This window comes from Puma concolor, chromosome D3 (assembly GCF_028749965.1).
Source record: "Puma concolor isolate L17-30 chromosome D3, mPumCon1.1.hap2, whole genome shotgun sequence".
Lineage (NCBI taxonomy): Eukaryota > Metazoa > Chordata > Mammalia > Carnivora > Felidae > Puma > Puma concolor.
The window spans coordinates 36,101,041-36,127,392 of record NC_141678.1 but is presented as its reverse complement, the minus strand read 5'-3'; the positions used below and the strand labels follow the sequence as shown (position 1 = coordinate 36,127,392).

The following is a 26,352-nucleotide window of genomic DNA, read 5'->3' as shown; positions in this document are numbered from 1 at the left end:
CACAGAGAGGTTAAATAACTTGTCCGAAGTCACACAACTGGAAAGTGCCAGAATTGGGATTCAAACCCAGGGATTCTGACTCCAAAGCCTGTGATCCTACCCCCCATGCTACACTGTGCAGAAATAAGGATGGAAAACAAAAGTTGCTATCCCTGATGAACTTAGATGCAAAAATCCTCAAAAAATATTAACAAATCAAAGTCAGCAATATAGTAGAAGGATAAATACATCATACTCAAGTGAGGTTTATTCCAAGAATGCAAAGATGGCTCCATATCTACAAATCAATCAGTGTGACACCCCCCATTAACAAAATGAAGGATGAAAATCATGTAATCATCTCAAAACATACAGAAAAAGCATTTGACAATATTCAGTGTCCTTTTATGATAAAAACTCTCAACAAAGTGGGTATAGAGGGAACATACCACAACATAATAAAGTCCGGATATGACAAGCCCACAGCTAACATAATGGTGAAAAGCCCACTCCATGGTGAAAAACTGAAAAATTTTCTTCTAAGATCAGGAACAAGACAAAGATGCCCACCCACTCTTGCCACTTTTATTCAACAAAATATTAACAGTTTAAGCCACAGCAGTTAACAAGAAAAAGAAATAAAAATAAAAGGCATCCAAATTGGAAAGGAAAGAGTAAAATTCTCACTGTTTGTGGATAACATGATTTCATGTATAGAAAACCCTAAAGATTCCACCAAAAAACACATTAGAATAAATGAATACAATTTTCAGGGTACAAAATCAAAATACAAAAATCTTTAGCACTTCTTTTTTTAAAATGTTTATTTATTTTGAGAGAGAAAATGAACAAGTGAGGGGGGTTGCAAAGACAGAGGGAGACACAGAATCTGAAACAGACTCCAGGCTCTGAGCTGTCAGCACAGAGCTGAACCTAGAGCTCAAACCCATAAGCTGTGAGATCGTGACCTGAGCCAAAGTCGGATGCCTAACCAATTGAGCCACCCACCTGCCCCTTGCATTTCTATACACTAACAACAAACTCTCAGAAAGAGAAATTAAGAGAACAATCACATTTATAATTACATTAAAAAGATTAAAATATCTAGGAATAAATGTAACCAAGGAGGAAAAAGACCTATACTCTAAGACATTGATGAAAGAAATTGAAGACACAAATAAATGGAAAGATAGTCCATGCTCATGGATTAGAAGAATTATTATTGTTAAAATGTCCATGCTACCCAAAGCAATGTATAGATTCAGTGCAATTCCTATCAAAATTCCAATGGCATTTCTTTACAAAAATAGAACAAACAATTCTAAAATTTGTATGAGACTAGAAAAGACCTTGAATAACCGAAGCAGTTTTGAGAAAGAAAAAGCTAGAGGCATCACACTGCATGATTTCAAACTACATTACAAAGCGATAGTAATCAAAACAGTATGGTATTGGCATAAAAACAGACATATAGATCAATGAAACAGAATAGGGATCCCAGAAATAAGCCCACATGTATATGGTCAATTAATTTACAACAAAAGAGGCAAGAATATACAATGGGAAAAGAAGAGTCTCTTCAATAAATGGTGTTTATATTTATTAACTTGGCAACCATATGCCAAAGAATGAAAGTAGGCTACTATGTTACACAAGATACAAAAGTTAACTCAAAATGAACTGAAGACCTGAATGTAATACCTGAAACCATTAAACTCCTAGAAGAAAACGTAGGTGCTAAGCTCCTTGACATTGGTCTTGGTGATGATTTTTTGGGTCTGACTCTAAAAGCCAAGCCAACAAAAGCATAAAAGTAAGCAAATGGGACTACTATCAGAATAAAAATCTTCTGCACGGCAAAGGAAACCATCAACAAAATGAAAAGGCAACCTATTGAATGAGAGAAACTATGAGCAAATCATATATCGGATAAGGGGTTAATATCCAAAACATACAAATAACTCACATAACCCAACAGCAAATAAAACAATCCAATTTAAAAATGGGCAGCAGATGTGAATAAATATTTCTTCTAAAGAAGACATACAGATGGCCAGCAAGCACATGAAAAATGTTCAACATCACTAGTCATCAGAGAAATGCAAATCAAAACCACAATAAGATATCACCCCACACCCGTGAGAATGGCTGTTATCAAAAAGACAGGAAATAGCAAGTGTTGGCAAGCTATGAGAAAGGGGGCCCCTTGTGTCCTGTTGGTAGGAATGTAAGTTAGCAGCCACTATGGAAACATTATGGAGCCTGCCTCCTCAAGAAAGTAAAAGTAGAACTACCATATGATCTAGCAATCGCATTACTGGATATTTATCTAAAGAAAAAAAAAAAAACAACACTAGGGGCACGTGGGTGGCTCAGTCGGTTAAGTGTACAACTTTGGCTCAGGTCATGATCTCAGTCCATGAGTTCGAGCCCCGCATCAGGCTCTGTGCTGACAGCTCAGAACCCGGAACCTGCTTCAGATTCTGTGCCTCCCTCTCTCTCTGCCCCTCCCCTGCTCATGCTCTGTCTCTCAATAATAAATAAACATTACAAAAAAATTAGGGGTGCCTGGGTGGCTCAGTCAGTTGAGCATCTGACTTCTGCTCAAGTCATGATCTCACAGTTCATGGGTTCGAGCCCTGCATTGGGCTCTGTGCTGACAGCTCAGAGCCTGGACCCTGCTTCGGATTCTGTGTCTCCCTCTCTCTGCCCCTCCCCTGCTCATGCTCTTTATCTGTCTCTCTCAAAAATAAATAAACATTAAAAAAAAAAAAGAAAACAAAAATGCTAATTTGAAGACATATGCCCTCCTATGTCCTTGCAGCATTATTTACAATGGCTAAGATATGAAAACAACCTAAGTGTCCATTGTAGATGAATAGATAATGATGATGTGAGATAGATTAGATAGAGGATAGATAGATAGATAGATAATGGAATACTATTCAGTCATAAAAAAGAATGAAATCTTGCCATTTGTGACAACATGGGTGGAATTAAAGGATATTATTCCAAGTGAAATGAGTTATACAGAGAAAGACAGATGATGATTTCACTTATATCTGGAATCTAAAAAACAACCAAACAAAGCAAAACAAAGCAAAAATTGACCCATACAGAGAACAAACTTTGAATCACCAGAGGGGAGGAGGTGGGGGGAAAGACAAAATAGGTGAAGGAGATTAATGAGGCATATAGTCTTCAAGTTATAAAATAAATTAAGACGGGAATACAAGGTACAGCCTAAGGACTGTAAGCAATAATATCATGATGAGAGATGGTAGCTTGAGTCATTATGGCGAGAATGTTGTATATAAATATCGAATCACTATATTGTACACCTGAAACTAATACAATATTGGGGTTGCTAGAAGGAGGGGGGTTGGAGGCAGGTGAAATGGAGGAAGAAGGTCAAGTGATACAAACTTCCAACTATTAAGTAAGCAAGGCCTGGGGATGTAATAATGTAAGCACGATGATTACAGTCAGCAATATTGTCGTATATATATGATAGTTCCCAAAAGAGTAAATCCTAAAGTCTTCATCACGATAAAAAAAAAAAAATGTTTAACTTTGTATGGTGCCAGATGTTAACTGGACTTATTGTGGTGGTTGTCTTACAACATATACAAATATCAAATCATTCTGTTGTACACCTGAAACTAGTATGTTATAAGTCAATCATACCTTGATTTAGAAAAATATTTTTTAAATAAAAAGATAAGTTGCTGACTAGATGCCAGGGGACTAAGTTGTAGGAGCTGTTTAAGCATATCTGTCCTGCTTCCAAACCTTTTTTCCTATTTCCTCTTTAAAACTAGTTCAAGCTCATCTTCCCCAAAGATTGGCTGCTTTCAGTGTGCAGTTTTCCCCTGCTCTGCTGACCTCCAAACAAGCATCCTGGGCTCTTTGTGGTTCGAATTGCTAAGCAATAACGATGTCACTTTTATTCACATGAGAGGGATAATTCCTTTTTGATGGAAACTGTCCTATGGTCCATGCACTTGGACACGTACTTCTCACGTGGTCTTCCTAACAATCCTGTGAAGGTAGCCCATCATCAACCTCTTCTTATAGATGAAGCGCGGCGAGGTTCAGAATTTATCTAAGTTCATGCTTCAGGGGAGTAGTACATCCAGTATTCAAATCAAGGTCTCTGGGCCACCTAAGCTAAACACTACACAATGTCAACATGAAATGGCTTTGGAATAACCAAGGGAAAAACACCCATACCAGGAGAGAAACAAGGATGGTAATTTATAACTCTAAAGCCCAGGTCTTTTCTACCTTACTAGACTCTGTCTCCTGAAATATCAAGTCCTTATAGTCTTGACTCCTTGGCCTTCATGAATAGTTGACCTTTTGTCAGCCACAAATCCCATTGGATTTTTCGAACTTTTATATCCAAACAGGTGAATTCTCCAAACGTCTTCCTTTCAACGCAAATGGTAGTTTCTGGTACTGAGAAAGGCCCTCTCCCAGCTGGTCAGCCTCCAAAACAAAGTAGGGATAGGGGCTCAACCAGTGGGCAGTGGTTATCTCTGTGGATCCCTTGTCTAAGAGCCTCCCATATTTGTCACATGCTGGAAATGTCCTATAGGCATTTCTTCATTGTCATTTGATACTATTTCACCTCAGGAGTGCCCTAGGAGAAGGAATTGAGTTTTCCTAAAAGAATGTTTGCTATATGATAGCCTTCTTAATTGGCTTGTGATTTAAGGTGAATGAGATTTCAAGAAAAGATGGCAGTGAACCTCCATGTACTGACTTGTTTGCCCCTCAACAGTCTATATTTATTGTTTTCCTAGCCAACTGAGAGCTTGATCTAAAAGAAGATACCTGAGAATCACCGTGTCTTTCACGGAGGCATTTTCAGATATCCAGCAGGAGTTTAGGGAAGGCTCTCCTGACTGGAGGGACGTATCAACTTTCTTCTTGTGCCTTCACTTTCACTGACTCAGTATGAGTGATAGTGAGACCTTTCTTCTCATTTTATTGCTGCTGTTGAGGGAAGGTGATTTTCTCATTGGCATGCCAGAAGGCAAAGGATTACTTTGATAAGGGCTGACCCAGTATAGCCAAGAGGGTAATCATGCCATGCCCAGCCTAATCTGGCTGGGCAGAATTCATGTTCTTTTGTTCTTCTCCACAGCCAACTCCTTCGTCGGAGATATTAAGCCCATTCCCACTGCTAAAACATCTCTCTCCCTGCCTTAAGATACACTGACTTATCCATACTTGCACATTTTATCACTGAAAGAAAAAAATACCTCCTAAACCTCATTTCAGTAATTCTTAAACCATCTCCTGAGTACACATTAATAATGTCTGACAGTTGTCCTCTAGCAGCAAGCTCTCGAGGCACGGCCACCACCGCCTTTATTTCATCAGGGAAAAGGAAGAAGCAGGGGAACTCCCAAGGGCTCAAGACTATAAGTCCCACCTTGCGAGGTGCTGTTTCTCAGGACATCCAGGCTTAGAGTGGAACTTGGAGACATATTCTACAAGGGAGGGGTGGAGAAGGTGGACTCCCCCTTTTTTAAAAAATATGGTAAAATACACATGACATGAAATTTACCATATTAACGATTTGTAAGTGTCCAGTTCAGTGGCATTGAGTTCATTCACATTGTTATGCAACCGTCACCACCCATTGCCAGAACTTTTTCATCTTCCCAAACTGCAAGTCTATACCTACTCAACACTAACTCCGTACTCCCCACCTCCCTGCGCCCCCTGGCAATCACCGTTATTTCTTTCTCTATGAATTTGACTATGTTAAATATCTAATATAAGTGGAATCATGTAGTATTTACCCTTTTGTGTTGGGCGTATTTCACATAGCATAATACCCTCAAGGTGGACTATTTTATTTTATTTTATTTTTAATTTTTATTTATTTTTGAGAGAGAGAGACAGACAGACAGAATGCAAGCAGGGGAGGGGCAGAGAGAGAGGGAAACACAGAATCTGAAGCAGGCTCCAGGCTCTGAGCTGTCAGCACAGAGCCCGATGCGGGGCTCGAACTCACAAATTGTGAGACCATGACCTGAGCCGAAGTCGGACACGTAACCGACTGAGCCACCCAGGTGCCCCTGGACTCTTTTAGTTTTAAATAGTGAAATATAGGTACAGAACAGGGGATACAGCATCCAAATACAGTTTAATAGGTGGTTGTAAAGCAAACATTCAGGACCATTCTAGTACTCCAGACAGCCCCCGTGAACCTCGCCTGACCACAACTTGCCCCTTCTTCCATTGAGGCAGTGACCATCAAGACCCGGTATTCATTAGTGAGGTGAAGAGTTCCATGCGTTATGCTCACCTGCTGTGTGTTAGGGCCACTGCATGTGGTTGTGCATTGCAGACAGTGCTGTGAAGAGAGGCCCCGGGGCTCGGCACTGTGGCCTCGGGGAAAGTTGCTCATAGGGTTATTCGGAATGAATACCATGAGGTCTCTGACCCCAAAAGGTCATAACCTAGTAGAATCAACTTTCGAATGAAGAAAGGATACTACCATGCACATAAAGAGAAATAAAAACAATCTCAGTCTGCCTAGGAAATACATATGTCTTGTGGGTTTCCCCATCCGGAGGAGAGTAAAGCGATTAAATCTAGAGAAATAGCTGCCAAGTTAAAAATAAAATAAAATAAAATAAAATAAAATAAAATAATAAAATAAAATAAAATAAAAAATAAAAAAAATAAGAGTGAGTGAGGGAGGGAGGGAGGTAACCAAGCGAACAGTAGGAGATGATGGGGAAACTCTTTATTTCAAAGGCTCTGTTTATGGGAGATGAGAGTGCAGTCTTATCAGAGATTGAAGTCCCCATGTAGAACATTCCAGAACAATTTGAGAGGCCCAGGGGTGATAAATCACAGGGAATGGGCGGCATTCATCCTGAGATTCTAAGAGAAATAAAGTGTGAAAGAGGGGCGATTCTGACAAGGAGATACAATAGATCCTAAGACAGTGCTGCTTCTGAAGATTGGGAGGCTCTAATGTGATGCCTGCCTTTTTAAAAAAACTGCCCAGGGAAAGTCAAGCAGTACGGGGAGGCAGACCTAATCTCCCTTCAGAGGAGCTGACTTAAAGCCTGATGTGTGTAGAACAGCCATGATTCAGGTCTATTGGAGCATCTTTCATTCGGGAGGCTCAAATGGCTTTACTGCCTGAATTACTTACAGCCCTGCTGTAGCTGTGTGTGAGCACTGGCTCTCCTAATGCAAAAGCCGGGACAATCCACACATACCCAGCACCGCAATGACTCGCCTCCCCCATTGCCACCTGCAAAAATATGGATAGGGGACCTCTGGTTTAAGCAAAGTGTACTCTGAGAAATTGGATCTTAGTGCAGGTCACCATGAGGGAAACTTGGCCTGCATGTGGGTCCATTTCTGGGTTGTTACCATCTGTGTGGGCATCAGCGGTACAGATCGTGAGAACCATCTGCATGTCTGTTCCACAGCACATGACAAGGGCAACAACTGACATTTATCCATCACTTACTATATACCAGGTGGTTTTCTAATCTTCTTTTCTATTTTGTTTTAATGGTCACAATGATCCCGTGAGGCAGGCACTGTTAATCCCCATTCTACAGATGAGAAAACTAAACCACAGGGAGAGCTAGTAACTTGTCCCAAATCACAAGTGTGGAGATTCTGACCCACATGCCTGACTCTGGACCTCACACACATGGTGCAGAGAGCGGTGTAGGGAATTCAGGGACGACAACTGAGGTTAGGTCCATGTTCGCACCTCCAGAGGGCTGGGCCGTGGTTTATAGCCATCATTTGTCAAGGTGGGTGCCATAGGAAGCCTTCAAAATCTCAGGGTTAGTTTGTGATTTAGTGAACTTGCTCTGCGTTCAGTCCAAGAAATAATTCTGTTGTGATTCATAGGACTCCATGTAGAAGTTTCAAACCTCTACCCACGCAGCGCATCTGTAAATGGTCAAAGAATAACTTCACGATATTTGCTGCAAAATGCAAATAATTATAAATCCTTCCCAGCTTCAAGAGCAAAATAGGAAGTGTAATAGTTGTGTAGTGTTTAATTCTTTGTTTATCGGTAAAGCAGCATGGATGTGAATGATCTCTATGTAATGTGCTTGCATTCTGGGGCTCTAAGCAGCCCAACAGATTGCTTTTAATTCATTGTTTGCTTGGGGCACCTGGGTGGCTCAGTCATTTAAGCATCCAACTTTGGCTCAGGTCATGATCTCACAGTTTGTGCGTTCGAGCCTGCCGGCTAAGGATCCTGTGTCTCCCTCTCTGTCTGCCCCTCCCCTGCTCATGCAGGGAGGTTTGTTTTCATTAAAACATTTTTAAAAATCATCGTTTTATTTTCCCTTTGCAGATGATCATTCGCGGGTGAGACTACAGACCATAGAAGGAGATACCAACTCCGACTACATCAATGGAAATTATATCGATGTATGTATTTTGAAACCGTCAGTAAACCCAACTGTTCTGCCACGTTCCACATCGTGTGTCTGCTATGGTACTGGTGGGCACTCACTGCTCCAAATCCAGAAGCAAACACATTAACGTTACTTCACAGCCTGCAGAACTTTACGGTGGAGACAGGGCCACTCCTGTCCTCAAGTCGGCCTACTGGCTGCTGAACTCCTCTGTGACATTCCGTGTCTTCCGTGCTGCTGTGGACCAAGGATAGCGTTTCCATGTTTTTGTCAACAACTTAGATTATTTGACACTTTAAAAGAAATCTGTTTACATATTAATAAGATAAAACTCTCTTAATTCCTAATTCGATGATTTGCGATCTCTCGTCATTACTGCACTTTTAAGTTGCCTTCAAAGTAGTCTGCAGCTGTTTAACCAGGACATCGAATGCACACAAGACATGTCATTAAATATGTAGGCTGTTTAATTATTGAAGACTGCTTCTTTGTTCATCCTGCATCATGTTAACTTAATGTCTTACATTAGAATAAATTCCTGAGGAGACAGCATGTTTTCAGTTGAAAGAATGAATGAACTCAAAAGTAGCCTGAAAATGAAGGGAAAGTCACTGTTGCCTTCAAGGCTCAGGTTCATGTGAAACAGACCTTTGCTCCCTTGCAGTTCCCAGGGCACGCTGTGCTTGCCTTGGCCATCACACTGCCTTCTAGTCCATTAGTACTTCCACGGACAGGCTTTACCCATACACGTGAGTTCTTTCATCTTCTTACTTGAGTATAATTCAGATGCTACTAAAAGTACTAGCATCACAATCTCTAAGAGTTACCTAAAAAATAAACATAAGGAGGTTATTTATAGTACTGCTTGGAAAGGTTGTGACATTTTGGTGATGGATCTGAGGGTAGGGCCTACAGGAGGACTGTCTGAAGAGTAATTCCGTATCCCATTCCTCGAATGAAGCCCCCTACACTGCTACATTGGATGATGGTCCAGAACACACACGGCCCAAGTTAGATATCTTTTTCTGTTAAAGCCAAGTTCCTTCCTAAAATACATTGCACTTACTCCTTTATCCGGTAGATGTTTAGTGAGTCCCTTGTGGGAGAATTCAGAGGTGGCCAAGACCTGTTGCCTTCTCCCCAAGACTTCAGAGTTTAGAAGCTGACGTAAGAAATGTCTTCTCTATAACACTCCTTCCCTTGGGAGATTCCAAGGGAATCCTGTTCATGCTCCAGTCCCAGCTCCTAGAGCCCCTTGGGGGCTCTTGAGCACAGGGGCTGTATCCTGTGCATCTTGTACCCCCTGAGCCTGGCACAGCCCTGAAACTCTGTAAGCACTTAATAAGTGTTTGATGAATCACTACCTCAAGGAGTAAATGTAATCAGATTAGGTTTTGTGGCAGAAGTGATTTTAACTTAGCTTTAAAGAATGGGCAGGTAGAGCTACAGAGGAGGGAAGACATTAAAGTAATAAAAATACCAGATTAATTAGTTTTAATTTTAACAGAGAAAAGAGTCAATATTCAGGGCCCTTTTATTCACTTAGTCAATAAGATTTTATTGAGCCACCTGTTGTATTATATGTCAGTTGCTGTTGTACGTATTAGAGTGTTAACTGTGTGTGATTGAGACCACAAACAGAAACAATGGACTGAGAAATGACCACTGCGTTTAGCAACATAGGTCATTCGTGGACTGTGTGGATTATTTCCGTTTCATAGATGAGCTCCTCCTATCTCCTAGCGCCTTGCTAGAACTGACGTATGGAGCCGCACATCAGACAGGGTCTTGCTTTGTGAAACTTATCAGCTGGCAAGACATGAGTGATTATCTTCATAATCCTATTTAATATCTGTCAAGAGTCTATACCCACAGCAGGTCAGTTGTATAAAAGAATGTGTTTGCTTTTGCTGTTCATTATCAATGACTTGTTTTAAAAGCAAAAAAAAAAAAAAAAAAAATCTACCAGATACACATTGAAATGGTCTGAGAAATCTGTATTTTCTCTCCAAGTTTCTCCTGTTTCCCATCTGGCTTCAGGCACAGTATATTAGGTAATCTCGGGGAACAGAAATGGAAAATATTAAGGTCCGTGGCGATATTATGTTACCTGTGTGTAATTTTCTCTAAATTGGTTTTATCTTCCCCAGATATTGATCCTGTGACGTTCTTTGTTCCCGTCTGTATTTGGTCTCAATTTTCATCTTTTCCCCTCCTCACAGGGTCACGATAAAAGGAAGGGGCCTTGCAGAATTTCTGCCTCGTTGCATTTCTGGCCCTTGCCACGGCAGCGTGTCATGGCATTAGCAGTGTTTAAGAATGATGTTCAGTATGACTATTGATGTAGCTGCCTATACCGGTAGAACAGGATGTGTGTTAAAGCCTTGGCACGTTGCCAATAGCATCCCGAACACACATGAAATCCTAGTGCACATTCCCAGCCTGTTTGCAATCTAATAAGAGTCGTGGTCGTCTTATTTCAGAGAATCCATAAGTTGTTAGTGTTGATTGCTCACCCATCGTCTCATAGCCGGCATATGATTAAGTTACTCCCACCCCATGTGTGAGCCACAGAACTGTTAGCTTTGATCCACCTTTGCTTTTTACGAGGCACTAAGCGGTACTGGGTCTGGCCATTTCACTTTCAACCGGTGCGGTTGTTGGTATTTGTATGTGCATTCATTTTGGCAAACTTAGTGGGTGACTTCTGTGCTGCTTACCGTTTTAAGGTTGTCAAATATTCTTTCTCATTTATTTTTAGGGTTATCATCGACCCAATCATTATATCGCTACCCAAGGTAAGTGCTAGAGCCTTGATGCCTTTCTTTGGTTGTTTGTCTACTCTCTGTCATTTCATCCCTATGTCATCCTCCAGAATGATATTCCCCACTGCTCTAGCCCCATTTATTGCAGTTCTAGTCATCAACACATACACCCTTGTTTTCCCATCAGAATGTGATCATTTAGTTAGACCTGATGTTGTGATCTTTAGAAGTGTATTCATCAATTCATTATTGGATTAATTCTGTCTGCCTTCAGAGCGAATCTGACACTTCATAACTAGGCATATAGATAATCACTAAATAAATCTGTGCTGAGTACAGTCTATACAAAGACCTGTGCCAATTGCTGCCGGGAGTGCAAGCTGAATTCATCAATTACTGTCTCTCACATCGGTTATGGTTTGATGGGGAAGGTATGGGGTGACCTGTACGTTATGACAAGCAACACCAGTTAGAAATTTATGCGAGAGGTGCAGAGAAAATGTTAGGGAAACTTGGAGAAGAAAGAAGTTACTTTCAGATGGGATGATCCATAAACTGCTTTGTGGTAAAGGTGAGTTTGAGAGGAAAACTTCTAAATGGCCGAGACATCATGAGCAAAGATCTGAAAGTAGGAAATCAGTACTCCCAGGTGAAAAGCACTTGGTGGATCACTTTGGCTAAAGGAAACAAGAAGAAACCTAGAGGAAAATGTTGGAGAAGCTCATGGCAAGAGCTTTTGTGATGTCTTTCCAGGACACTATGACTATGGAGAATGAGGATTGTGAGAGGGCTGAGGTTGTTGGGAACGAGGCATCGTAAGGGATGAGTTATTGCATCTGTTGAATAAACTGAAGAAATGCCGAGAATCAGGAAGGACCCAGTTAGGGTTGAGAGCATGCATTCTCTTCATTTTGTTATTTTATCATTGTTTCCAGTATTGCATCATATCCCAGAAACAGGAGCCGGGAAATCACAAGGATATGACTTGCCAATGGTCAGGGATTGGCGGGTGGTGCCCAACAGAATATCAAGGATCAAGAGAATAAAGGATGGCAAGAACATTGTGGAAAGTCTAGGTTTGGAGGCAGGAGAGTTGGAGGTGTCTGATGGACCATGAGGAGAGAGAAGTAGCTAAAGACTGAGGTCAGGTTCAGTTAATGAGCCATAGGTTGTAGCCAGTGAGCAGAATTCCAACACTTAGGGCAACACTATCCAGCATAACTTTCTATAATGGTGGAAACCTTCTGTATCTGTGCTGGTCTATATGGTAGCAACTAATTAGACACTCAAAAATTATCTACTGGTGGAAATCTTCTGTATCTTCACTGGTCAAATCGGTAGCTACACGTAGACACTCTAAAATTTATCTACTGCTGGAAATCTGTATCTGCACTGGTCAATATGGTAGCCACTAATACATACTCAAAAAGTATCTACTATGAATAAAGAACCGAATTTTAGATTTTAATATGGATTTAAATAGCTTCCTTTGGCTATTCCCTACTGGCTGTTTTGGACAGCAGGGCTCTGGTTTAGAAAAGCTCCAAGTATGGCTGAAATGGAGCCACTGTGGGACCTTGTCCTAATCCCGACAGCCTTGGCCAGTACCTGGGTGGCACCATACATAGAGTCCGCAGTCTCATGTCACCATTTTCGATTCTATGCCTGGGTCTAGGTGACCTACTTAACCTTCAATATGTTTCCTTCCCTGAAATGAAGTCAGTAATGGCTCCTTCCAAGGTCACTTGGCTAGTCAGAAGAAAGGTCACATGGGGAGTGGCCAGCTTGAACTGGCAGGAGACAGACCTTTACATAGGAATTGCTAAGGAGTTGCAATACCTGGCACGAACTCCCACCTGATGGGACAGAACAAGAACGTGTGTCCAGGGGCTCTGAGTCCAGTCCTGGTTGCCTTCTGTATACCCTCCTGCTTTTAAGCTGAGTCCATTGATGCTTTTAGAGGAACCCTTTGTTAGTTCCTTAAATCCCTACTAATGGATTCGAGAATATTCCAAAGTAAGGATCGTAACAGATCTGATCTAGTAAACGTGCTGATGATTTGGAACTAACAGTGTTTATAAATATATGCAAAAATTTGATCCTAAAATATACAAAATACTACTGAGTTCTTGATTCTCAGCCCATGTTTCTATAAATAACGTGAATGTAAAGTTAAATCTTATTTGAATTTTCAGAGTCAAGGACCTCTACATTAATGTTACTCAACAGCTAGCCAACGTAGAGATTGAAACCCCCAAAGTCCTACATGTGGCCCCTCACCTGGCATTCCTTTGCTCTTCCTCTCTGCCCCTCTCTGTCTCTGAGGGAGATCATTCTTGCAGAAAACTACCATTAGAGAAGCCACTTCCTGGTACCTTCGGAATTAGTTGGCATCATACTTAATTGCTCAGTAGCCCTCTTCAGGAGCATTCAACCCATCAAGTGTTAATGAGTAAATATATTTGCTGGCGGCTAAGAAATGGCAAATGCAATCGCTTTGCAGTAGACCACCCAAGTGCCCTTAATGGAGAAGGATGCTATATGATGCCCTGTTTACCAGAGCATGGCACCTTTGCCAGTGCGGGGTGATCTACAGATTGCACTTTGAAAACTGGCAATACTTACATCACTGCTGTTGGCTCAGGGTGAGGGGCAGAAATGAGCAAGTGTTTTTAGTCTAACATTCAATCAAGACAGTACGCATCATATTAAGAGTAATGTATTCAGACCATGATGTTTAGGTTAGAAAGTTAGAGGCTTTCTTCTAGTATATTACACAAACATAATGTAACTGATAGCCTCAGATTGCCACTAATAAAGATTTCTGATCCTCTGCAATAATTGGCAAGGACAGTTAGAACATGCCTATGGATCGCCTTCATAAAAAAAAAAAAAAAGGAAGGAAGAAAGGAAGGAAGGAAGGAAGGAAGACGCACAAGCGTCTGATTCTAAGAATCCAACAAAATGGATGATAAAGTCTAACAAGCAGATGCAATTTTAAAAACTCTCCTTGTTCTTTTTTTCCTATTGTGTGCTGATATAATTCTTTAAAACCTGTTCATAGCAGGAACCCATGAAACTACATGAATGTTCCAATTTAGCGACAACCAGTTTTATTCCCATGAGTTTAAAATATGTAGATTTTCACCAAGTCCCTTCAATCTAGAAGACATGTCATGAATTTATCTCTTCGATCTCTTCCTCCCCTGCTTCCACTTTATTGATTTTTGTACCAGTAACTGACTTTGACCTTTGATGATAACGGTATTGTTTCTGCAAAGTGAAGGGACCACAAAAAAGCCAGATCTGTGGCTTTTTTCAGTATGTTCTTCCTGTCCCCACTCCGTTTAATTGTTTTCCATCTGCGACTAATATATTAATGACCCAGTATTGACTTCATCAGATCTGCCTGACAATCCATTAATATAATTGTAACATTCAGGATCTATGGTTTGGCATACCAGGAATCAGAAGAGTAAGTCATGTCTGTTACTGTATGTCTGTACTCAAGGCCAAGGCAGAGTTGGGATTTCAAAAGCAGGGTTGTCAGTGAGGGGCAGATGAGCACACGGGTGGGTAGGATTACCCAGAACTGATCATATTTCACTATCAAAGGATACCCCATGGAGACCACAGTGTGGGCCATGAGCTGGAGGAAGCTTTACACATTTAGAATTGCTCCTGCAAAATGATTCAGGAGAACACCTGCCAGCTATGTGGTATGCAAATGAGGGAGGCCTGGAGAAGTATCTTTTTATTATTGTTTGGTTTTATTTTTAAAATTTTTTTTCATGTTTATTTATTTTTGAGAGAGAGAGAGAGTGCGCGCAATCAAGGGAGGGGCAGAAAGAGACGCAGACACGGAATCTGAAACAGGCTTCAGGCTCTGGGCTGTCAGCACAGAGCCTGACACGGGGCTCGAACTCACAAACCATGAGATCATGACCTGAGCCGAAGTCAGACACTTAACCAGTTGAGCCACCCAGGCACCCCTGGTTTTATTTTTAAAACTGACTTCAAGACTCTTGCTTTAGAAACTCAGGAAAGATGATGTCAGGTAGTTGGGGAAGGAAATGCTGTCAGTCTCTGATGGATATGGCCTGTCCCTCTTCCTCACTACCCGGCTCATCTGTGGGCTGGAGGTGTACCCAAATATCAGAGGATCCTGCCAGAAGACCTGCCTGTAATTCCTTCAGGGGAGCCGACAGGCATCATGAAATCTGGGGAGCACCTCCTAGTCATGTGGTGGTGCACTAGCACTTGGCTGGGATTTCTGGGAGCCAGAGAAAGGAGAAAGGGCATCAGTGGGGTGAGTGGAGTGGGGGAGGCAGGTCTTCAGTCATACTTGAAGAAGTTTCCTTTGTCAGAGGAAGAAGACAGGATGAGCAGGTAGGCTACCAAGGTCAGGGAGGAGCCCTGGCAGAGAGCACGAGGGAGACCTGACCGTGGATAGAAAGGGTCTTCACCTCCATGGCATCTTGGGTCTCCTTGGTCGCTTCTTGAAATGGATCTTCTCTCGGGAAGAACTCCCACATACACACAATTTTACATAGACATGCAGGTGTTCACAAACCATTAAATCCAGCCTGAAAAAAAATCCGTACGCCCGAGATTAAAAAAAAGCCCTGAGTTACAAGCGTAAGAAAGAATGACAAGTAAGGTGAGGACATTGGTTAAAAGGCTGTGAATGAGGAGTATTATGTAATGAAATGAAGGGCAGAGAAAGGAAAGGAAGGATGTTTCTGAGTGAGCCACGTGGGGGTGAAAGCAGTGCTTTAAGATTAGTTAGTATGGAATTAGCCTGCAGAGAAAACTGGAAACAAAGGGAACAGTTAGGGGTAGAAACAAATGACTCAGACAACAATAAGGGCCGTGTTGCAATTGTACCTTTTATTTTAGTCAACAATCTAAGTTGCATACAACTAAAACATCTTTTCTAATATCAAATATATTGTAGTGTCAAAACTGCTGACTTTTAAGTGTGTTCCTTCTCATTTAATAAAAAGTGATAAATACATATCAGTAGTTTTGCTTCAAATAATACAGTTAGAAACTCAGCATTTTCATTTGTCCTTTCATTCAATAAATATTAAGTGCCTATTAAGTATAGGCTTTGTGGTATAACTAATTCTCTATCCTCTAATTTAGGTATTACTCGTCTCATTTCACAAATAGAGGAAAGAGGGCCCTGGGGGAGAAGCAGGGGTTGAAAACAGTGCCCTCAAGAAGAGGCTCAGGGCTTGTGCTCTTTCTCACGTACTGAAGCTCACCCCTCATAATCGAGAACCTTCCTTCTAAGTTATGATGCTCCCCCTCCCCCAAAAAAGTAAATTTCCTATGATACAGTCATATCTGAAAATATCTCTTCATTAAAACTGTCTTCTTAGATGTCCTGAAATAGGACACTGAGAGTCCAGAGTCTCCCTGTTCCCCAGCAGGCCTCTGGGCACCTGTTTGAAGACCCACTAGCCCAGGAGCTAACACTGATGGTGAGAGAAAGAGACTCTACGTGGCAGCAAGATCAAGGCTGAGATCAGAGCTCCAGTGGGGTAGCCAAGCCTGTCAAATTAGCACAATCCCGGACAAAATAAATGATAAACTGGGGGTCAAGGCACCTATACTCAAGAAGAGTAAAATGCATGGATTTTAACAACCTGAAGTTAGCACATCTTTTGTTCACAGAGACTCTGGATGCTCGGTGTCATATTTCAGGATGCCAGTCACACTGGCATAGACCACAAGAACCGATACAGAAAACCAGTTACCGGATAGTTATTTACCATGAGAGATACCACTGTCCATCAGACAGAACTGTGTCGCAGGCCAGCTAAAGAGGAAGATGCCTTGGCAGAAGGTTACCTCGTGTCCTGGCATCAGAAGAAGGGCCACAGAGCTCATTTGTTGATTCAACAGGCACATACCCACTGCCTGGAGAGCTGGCACCAAGCAGATGCCCAGTGAGAATACAAGAATGAGTGAGTGAGGGGAGGAATAAATGAACGAATGAATTGGGAGTCACTGGGCCAGACACCAGTTAGGCAGTAGAACATTCCAACCAGGCAAGAAGGACATCTCATGTCAGCCCTGGCACAGCTTCTACTGACCTGGCTGGATTTGGGGACCATGATCTCCAACGTCCGCGACTCTTTCTTTCCAGAGTTACAGCTGGTCAACTCCAGTTCTCATGAACACTTTTTCTTCCGATGTGCCAGCCAATCAAGGCAGTGTTTCTGGAGAGAGTCCATTCTGTTAAACAACTTAGCTTCTCTCTGCCCTGCCCCTACTTCTGCATATCCCACCTTCCATAAGCACTTTATATAATCAATTTTATTTGTCCATGATTATTATTTACTGATAATTTGAAAAAGAGAAGCCTAAAAATAATGTCCTTCAGAGACTGAGCTAGGAGCAAACTTCTACATGAAAATAACCAAAATGTGGAGAACGAAGGTTTATAGCAGAAACAGCACCCAATCTTCAACTACCGCACTACAGTTGAAGCTTTGCTCTAGTGACTTCCTTCTGTTTGCCGTTGATCTGTTTTTCTTCTACATTTCTGCCACATACTCCATGTGGTCTGAACATTTTAAATAAGGATTCTCAGAAAGATAAATATGGTTTCTGTTTTCCCAATTCCAAATTCTCCCTCCAGCCTCTGAAGCGGTCAGTAATGGTGCTTAGAATAGGTATACTTAACTCTCCTTGGCAACTCATACGTGGGGCAGAGACTTCCCAGTGTTGATGCAAGTTCTACACCCTCTATGAATAAGCTCTCGTCTCCTGCATTCTGGCCTCCAGATGGAGATGAACCCTTGAAATGATTTCGCAGTACCATTGAAAGAGGGAAAAAAAATGTTTTAATCAAAAGCTAAGCCTTCAGTAAGCAACTTTGGTTTTTATTCTTTCAAATACCAATGTGTACATTTCCTGACATTGTTCTGCCCAGCTAAGCTGTTCCCATATTGCCAATGAGTTGTAGACTTACTATATCCTCTTCGAGGCTGATTTAAAAGTATTACCTGGTAAAATGGAGGATTCTCTAGTTGTCAACTTGAAATAGGGAGGCTTTGAGGATGTGTCATTTATACCTAGGCAAACAGTGACCCCTCATGAGGTCTACATATTCCATATTCCCAGTGCCAAATTCTCCATGCAGGGTCCACTGCATGTTACTCTCCATGCATAGTTTTCCAAGGGAAAATGAACAATTGCAATTAACAGCCTATCTACAAACTTCCTTTGAAACTATAATTTTTCTTCACCAGATTAATTTCAACAGAGACTGGCCAATTAGCCAAAAGGTCAGACCATAGACATTTCTCACCCTATGCTCTTAATAAACTCGCTCATTAGTAGTGAGAACGTTTAAAGACAGGTTGCAAATTAAAAGATAAAACCAAAAATAGATTGCAGTAGGTGACATCCACCCTATTGTTATAGATGCCTTATTGCAAACAGGTCCCTCGAGTAATGGAACATAAATTAACACAGAATAATTTGAAGAAAAATTATGCTGCTGTCAAGCAAGCCCTCAGTTTTGGATTGTTTCAAATGCCTTTTAAATCTATAAGAATAATTTACAGGTGTTCATTTGAGATAGAAAATTCTAGAATCTTATCAAGCTGATAGAAACTCTAAAAGTCTTGAAACCCAGCTCCCCTGTTTTGTCATTGAAACAGACCTTAAAGCAAAACTTGATGTAAGTCACTTTCATCCATATTGTCCCAATGAGTCATGTATACAAAAGTATTTGCAAACTGTGTGGATTGACGTTCATATTTACATAGATTTACATGCAGATTTACATGCAGATGACATACATTTACATGCAGTGTCCAACATGGGAGAAACCTAATGTTTCTGATCTCCTGAGGGCCTTTTTGTTCAATAGCGAAGAAACAATAGGAGGTCACATCTCTCTTCCAGGATCAGCCCTTTGAAAATATAGAGCTCTGGCTGAATACCCAGGGCTGCAGGCCCTGGTGCTGCCTTCCTGGGCCTGCAACATCATGGACCCTTTCAAAGCAAAGACACTGCTCTCAGACCTAATTTATCCAAAATTGTACAAATATTTCTGTGAACCTACCAAGTGTCTGCCTCACAACCGTGTTGGGAATACAGCAGTGACCTCAGGAATTACATAGTGCAGGTGTATAAATAAACAACCGTCGCTACTCTGTGATTTTGTAAGAACACCAGGTTTGGGAACGACTTTAGGCTATTTCTCTCCCTCACCCATCCTCCATAGCAGGTGAAAAAGTGAGACCCAGTGCAGAAGTGGAACCACTTTCCTGTCACGATCAGGTTCCTGTATCACACAGCGACACAGTTTTGAAGAAGTTTGCAGCAGACAATTTAGGAAGTTTCTGGCCATCGCAAGTTGCTTTTGTTTCTTGCCTTCTTACTCAAAAGGATGCTTCTGGAAATTTCTTCATGCAGTGCCCCATGCTGCCATTGACAATTTGAGATTGCCTACACTGAGCTATGTCTAGGGAATCAACTTCTCTCTATTTTATTCATTTATTAGAGTTACTCTCTTTTTTCTTAAATAAAAGCAGATCCCACTTGTATACTGAGAAAAGCTTAATTAAAGGATTTAGAGACTAATGAAAGCTTTTATTTCTCTGCCAGTGGCCCCTGAAGCATATGAACATAGGTTTTTCCCTTTGCTTTATGTCTCCTTGACAGAAGGCAGCCAGATCCTGTGGGTCACCAAACCCCTCCATTCTGAGGGCCGCCATTCTTCTTTTTTCTCCTTGATTGCCTTCTCTCTGTTCCCCTCTTCACAGAATGAACAAGTACTCAAGATGAGTTTATGAGGGTTCTCTTTGGAGACAGGCCTGATGAATGCTCTGTGACTCAGCCAGCAAGAGGCTCTTGTGGTGTGAACATCTGTCATGTTCCTCCCTTCTGAGGCTACAAACACTTTCTCATGCGCCTCTTCCCAGCTCTTCAGTCAATATTGCCATACAAGCCCTCCCAGGGATCAAGGACCAAAGGTCCCTCCGGTAGTGGGGCCTCTATCTCTGCAGTGTAGAGCGCATTATTGCCACACGCTGCCTACCAGCCCTTTCATTCTTTTCTATATAAGAGTTTCTCTTTGGAGGCCTAATCTTTACCCCTGTCACTCAGATCTGATTTGTCTGCCTTTAGCGTTCAGCTTTCCCTGTCAGGAATGATAGCAGCCTTTGCCTTCCCATTCACAGTGGTACCACCGGGAGCCGAAAATGTTTATGCACCTGCTAGGAAGGCATGGTTCTTAGAGGAGGGCTGGCTGTCATCCCAAAAGAACAAAATCCACATAATGGTTCCATCTAGGTAAATGGAGTTTCCAGAAATGCTTTGGAGCATTTTAGTTTTGGGTACAAGTCACGCTAAGAGTCACCCCCTTGCTGGTTTTATTCACACATATTCCTTTGCTTATGCAGTATGGCCACAATCAGATCTTTGAAACTGGGGTCCTAAAATTCCTTCCATATACTAACAGACACTTTTTATGTCAGTAACTAGGACAAGACTTCTCCCGTCCAAGAGGCAGTGGAAAAGAGAGGCTAACAAGCGTGGATACCAGAGTTAGGCTGGCTAGGCTCAGATGCCAGCTTTGCGAGCAACCATTCAATAAAGATGAGCTATGATTCTTATCATTATCATTACATGAATTCCAAGAGACACATTTTCAGTAACACATAGGCAGTTCAGGTTTAACCCAGGAATAGTGTGTACCCATGTAGTTTTCGTAAAAATGAATAATTCTACATGAATTAATGCTTCCTTCCAGAAGGATGTCTCAAAGGGAACCACTTATATTTTCACCAATATCCTGCATCCTCCCCAAAGTGCAAAGAGTATCATCATCTTTAAGCAAAAGACAGACATGGGTTGGAAGGACAATAAGCTGTATCACAAGCTTGGAGAAATCTATTTTCCTTCCATTGTTGAAGTCTTGCAGAAATTGAGCAGCTCCAATAGCAGCAAAGGACACCAGCCTTGGTGTTCTGAAGGCTTCCCTGAAGCACACAGAGGGTCAGATTGGAATCAGTGAAAACAGCCATATTGCAAAGGCCAGACAGGTTTCTTCGCAACAGGCTTTGTCCAGACCACTTTCTGAGATAAGAATACATAAGGATATTTTAGAGAGGAGTTTTGTAAGGCTGAGAAACTCCTGGAGAACAATGGGGCTGAGAAATGATCTCGTGGAAGAGAGAATAACAATGACAGAGGAGCAGAGGGGGGAAATAAAGGGAAAGATGGGTGCTCTTGGCCTCCTTCAACCTGTGCGTTGGGTGGGGCTGGTTAGACGGGTACCACCTTCTGCTTGGCTAGGGGTTAACTGGATGCCTAAAAGTGGTCAGTTACAGGGGTGCCTGGGTGACGCAGTCGGTTAAGCATCCGACTTCAGCCAGGTCACGATCTCGCGGTCCGTGAGTTCGAGCCCTGCGTCAGCCTGGAGCCTGTTTCCAATTCTGTGTCTCCCTCTCTCTCTGCCCCTCCCCCGTTCATGCTCTGTCTCTCTCTGTCCCAAAAATAAATAAACGAAAAAAAAAATTAAAAAAAAAAAAAGTGGTCAGTTACAATCTGCACCGAAGAGCCAGGAGCAGTGTGGAGCTGAAGCAAAAGGAATTCCTGCAGACTACTTCTGAGATCCATTTCACACAGCAAATTCCCAGGAAATGCAGGTGTCCCCAAGCACTGCGTGTCAGCTTAGGAAAAGGACTGAGGAGTCCATAGTTAATGGGTGTCCAATGAGTTTAAAGAATTACTGTTCTTTTTAAATTATATAACAGTATCATTGTTATGCTCTTTAATATTTTTTAAGTTTATTTATTTGTGAGAGAGACAGAGACCACGTAAGCAGGGGAGGGGCAGAGAGAGAGGGAGACAGAGAATACCAAGCAATGTACAACCTGTCAGCACAGAGCCTGATGGGGGCCTCGAACTCATGAAACCGTGAGATCATGAGCTGAGCCAAAACCAAGAGTCAGGACGCTTAACCGACTGAGCCTCAGGCACCCCATGGTTATATTCTTTAAAACATAGGGAGATACCCAGTGAAATATTTATATGCAGACAAGCAACCATAAACACTACACTCGCAAATAATCCTTCCCATGGCTTCAGGTAAAGGTGACTTCTACCCTGACCCACACCCAAAGCCTCACTACTTACCCAGGGGAAAGCAAACAGGATATTAAATATTTTCACCAATAATTTATTAACACGTTTCCAAAACAAAATTCCTAGCAACACAGACCAACCTTATTCCACTTAGGTTTGACATATAGACAGATTTTTTTTCTACGCTTGCTTCACATTTAGAACACTTCGATCACTTTCGAAACCTTTTTAGTTTTGAGTTTGTGTGCCAGCATTTTTATAGAGAAAAAATATGTTGGTATTTTTTTCTTTAGCAAAACCCAAGATTGTAATTTAAGTCATCATATGGCGTAGGTGGTATGAGAGAAGCCAAAGTTATTCTTTAAACTTGATTTGGGATTTTAGCATTCCACAAATTTATCTAAATGGTTAAAAGTGTGTACATGCTTATGTGTCGAAAATAACTTATTTGAAGACTCCCAAAGGTGATCGTATAGATTTTTTTTCGAAATGCTTTATTTAGGTTAATTTTAACACGTGTGGCTTTTATTAAGGAAAGAAAACTTCTAAAAATATTATGACAAACTTAGGTGACAAAGCCACTATTTTCATTTATTTCCTTATTTCCAGGTCTTAAAATTCCTGGTAGGGGAAAAGGAAGAAAGCACTCAGAATACCTGACTCATTTTGTTTTCAGTTTCCTTTTTTTGAAAAAAAAGTGCTTCTTCATTTTTGCTGTGACTTGTGACATAATTAAGACTGGTGTGGAAATGCAGGAATTGTATCCTAGCAGGGATGAATTAAGGAAAACCACAATAAAAACTGGGAAGGTATGTAAAAATTTACAACAGAAAAGAAAGGAACTGTAATAATGACCAAAGAAGGTAGGACGGACTCATACTGCAACTGAGAATACTAGACAATACGAATATGAAAAATGGGAAGGTAGAGATTAGAATTTTAAAATACCAAGTGCCTTGTATTTCTTAGGAAGAAAATTGGGACCGATTAAATGTATCTCTTTGTTAAGACATAGCAAAGAGTATCTACTGAGTCATTCGTTATACTTTTTGTTGTTAAATATTTCATAACTCTTTAAACCGAATAAGTGAGTAAGACAAAAGACACATTACTAACCAAAAATAAAGAGATGATGGTGGAAGGTTTATGACCCACAGACAGAGGCTTCCCGGGCTGTTTTAGAATCTGCGTGCGGCCTGCCATTAGGGTTTGGTTTGTACCAATTTTCTCTTAGTTAAACCCGACGTGACCTTTTGGGGTCCAGTCAGGATGGCATATGTTCTAGTAATGCACCTGGAAGCCAACATTCCACGACGCTTATCATCTAGGGAAAGCCCCGAATATTTGCACAGTTAATGTTGGCACACTCTCTGATTTCAGCCTGAAAGGCCAATTTTAGGGAATTGGATGGTTGCTCATGGATATGGCAGGAAGCGTGTGCCTCATTTTAGGTTGTAAGAGGAGCACGCACCTGTGAGCCAATCTAGAAGAAACAGGGTAATTGGCAAGCAGCTGCTAACCTGAGTGGGCCAGGCAAAGGGGAAAGACCCACAGTGGGGAAGCCTCCTCCAGGGTAAGAAGGGATCTATCTTTGTGCGAGAACCACCGAAATCAGTAGCTGCGCACGCTATTTAACAGCGTGATTTAAGTCATCGCTTTTGACACTACTTCTAAAAAGGTGTACTTTATGCCAATTTTCTCTTTTGCTGTCACTAAGTGAAAATTCCAGTAGGCTGGTGAACATTCCGAACCCTGTAATTCTGGGCGTAGAGAATGCTTCCCGTAAGAGCTATCCTTGGAAATCCTATTTTATCATTGCTACCAGTTATATTTTTGAATTTAGTTAAAGAAAGTATTCCCAAGTTTTCCCCATCACACAACAGTCCTCAGTGTTTGCTCCTAATTTCTTCATTGATTTCTGTTGTTGCTTTAAAACGGTAATATCTGGGAGGGGGCGATATTCTTAGCAATTCAGGAAAATGAGCAAATCACATCTCATGCACCCAGCCGTCTCAACTTCGGTTTCCACTTTCTGCAGCTGAAACCAAAAATGATTCATAAAAATTCCATGATTTTAACATAAGTAGCCTCAGGGGAGAGCAAATGCACCTATCAAGTAAGTATTGTTAAGGATTATTAATGCAGAAGCTGACTGTTTTCTGTGTCACCATTATCGTTTTTGTGATACACGAGGCAGATTCAGTCTGTAAGACATGGTGGCATATTTTACCTTTTACATTTCACCACGGCTACAAATGAAAAGCTACTCAATGTAAAATTATAGATGTATTACAGAACTATCATACTGAAAAATCACATAAAGTTTTCTAATAAAAACTTATTCAGAAACCACTGAAGGGACATCTAATGCTCTGAATGTTGAATAACTGACTCCATAATACTTATTCTAGATTATTGCCAGCAGCAACAATAACAATAATGGATCAAAAATTTAGGACCACTTTTATTTATGAGCAAGAGCTTTAAAATAAATGCATAAATCCTAGGCTTGTCTTTTTCCACATTCGTATTCCACCTTCGGTGGCCGTCTGTCCTAATGGAATGAACTGGATGCTGAAGGACTTGACAGAGCCCAAGCCAGGCCAGTGACCAAAGCAAGGGCTCCTCGGTTTTCTGCAGCCACTTTGCCCTTAGGTTCCCTGCCCTCTCCCTCTGTACTTCCACCATTCGGTGTGTACCCCACACCAGACACAGCCCCCCTCCCACGCCCAGGACCAGTCATGTCACATAGGTGGAGAACTGATGTTCACAAACGAGCCTTCCACCCCGGTCTGTTGAGGTCATTCTGAAATTTAAAAAGTGCAGGGCGCCCGGGTGGCTCAGTCAGTTAAGCATCCAGTACTTGATTTTAGCTCAGGTCATGGTCTCATGGTTCATGGGATGGAGCCTCACATTGGGCTCTGTGCTGACAGTGTGGAGCATGCTTGGGGTTCTCTCTCTCCCCCTCTCTGTCTCTCTCTGTCTCTCTCTCTCTCTCTCTCTCTCTCTCTCTCTCTCTCTCTCTGTCCCTCCCCCACTCACGCCCTGTCTCCCTCTCTGTCAAAAATAAATAAACTTTTTTTTTTTTTAAGTGCAATTGTATTGACCTGAGTTGGAATCCCAGCTTCAAAGGCACCCAGGTGGCTCCGTTGGTTAGCATCCGACTTCTGCTCAGGTCATGATCTTGTGGTTCGTGAGTTCAAGCCCCATGTCGTGCTTTGTGCTGACAGCTCAGAGCCTGGAGCCTGCTTCCAATTCTGTGTCTCCCTCTCTCCCTCTCTCCGCGACCCCCCTATCATTCTCTCTCTCTCTCTCTCTCTCTCTCTCTCTCTCTCTCTCTCTCTCAAAAATACCTGAAAACAAACAAACAAATAGGCACTTATTCTCCTAAGCCTGGTTCTCATCTTAAAATAGAAAAGTATGCAGTTGCAGAGATGCGTAAACGAGACAGTACACATAAGACACACCTGGCCCGAGGGGCTCATCACTGCCCCTCATTTAATTGTTCACTATCTTTGTCATCCTGCTTCCCAAGTCCCCTTTACTTTCCAGCCCAAGGCCCTCAGCTCCTTTGCACCAGGGACAGCAAGAATCCAGCTCAGTGTTGTCCACAACCGCCCTCCAAGGGCAGCCCGTCTCCCCAGTCTGATTCAGATGGGATCCCCGTCTCTGCACTAGGTCACCTTGAGTGTGCCAGCTGCCCAAGGCCATCCGGAGGCCGGTCACCCTGCCCACCACTGTTCTGACCTCCCTACCCCCATACTCCACACGCTGCGGAGGAATCACCCTGTGGAGCCATGCCACCACTGTCTTTGGGATTCCAGACATTTCCACACTGCCTGGACATTTCCACTGCTGGTGTCTGCCAGCCACCGACATGTCCAGGGAGCCATCCTTGGAACAGTTCAACATTTTTTGATACACCTAGACTAAGATATTTAAAATGTGCCTTTCTCATTACTCGTTGCGTTACCTCTCTATTTACTCTTTGTTTGCTGTTCAGATTCGACATAGTCGTGTTTCTTGAGAGCTTTTGTTCAGTAAATAAAACAGGTCCCTCCACAATG

At 41.9% G+C, this 26,352-nt stretch overlaps 1 protein-coding gene across 6 annotated transcripts in view; it reads left to right on the top strand.

Moving 5' to 3' along the window:
- The window catches only part of PTPRM (protein tyrosine phosphatase receptor type M), an 801,865-nt gene that overhangs the window by 708,742 nt on the left and 66,771 nt on the right, over positions 1-26,352 (top strand). For all 6 annotated transcript variants that reach the window (XM_086682486.1, XM_086682492.1, XM_086682490.1 and 3 more), the window contains 2 exons: positions 8,342-8,418; positions 11,167-11,203. In XM_086682486.1, coding sequence (XP_086538612.1) covers positions 8,342-8,418; positions 11,167-11,203 — 114 coding nt within the window. The remainder of the gene's footprint in view (positions 1-8,341; positions 8,419-11,166; positions 11,204-26,352) is intronic.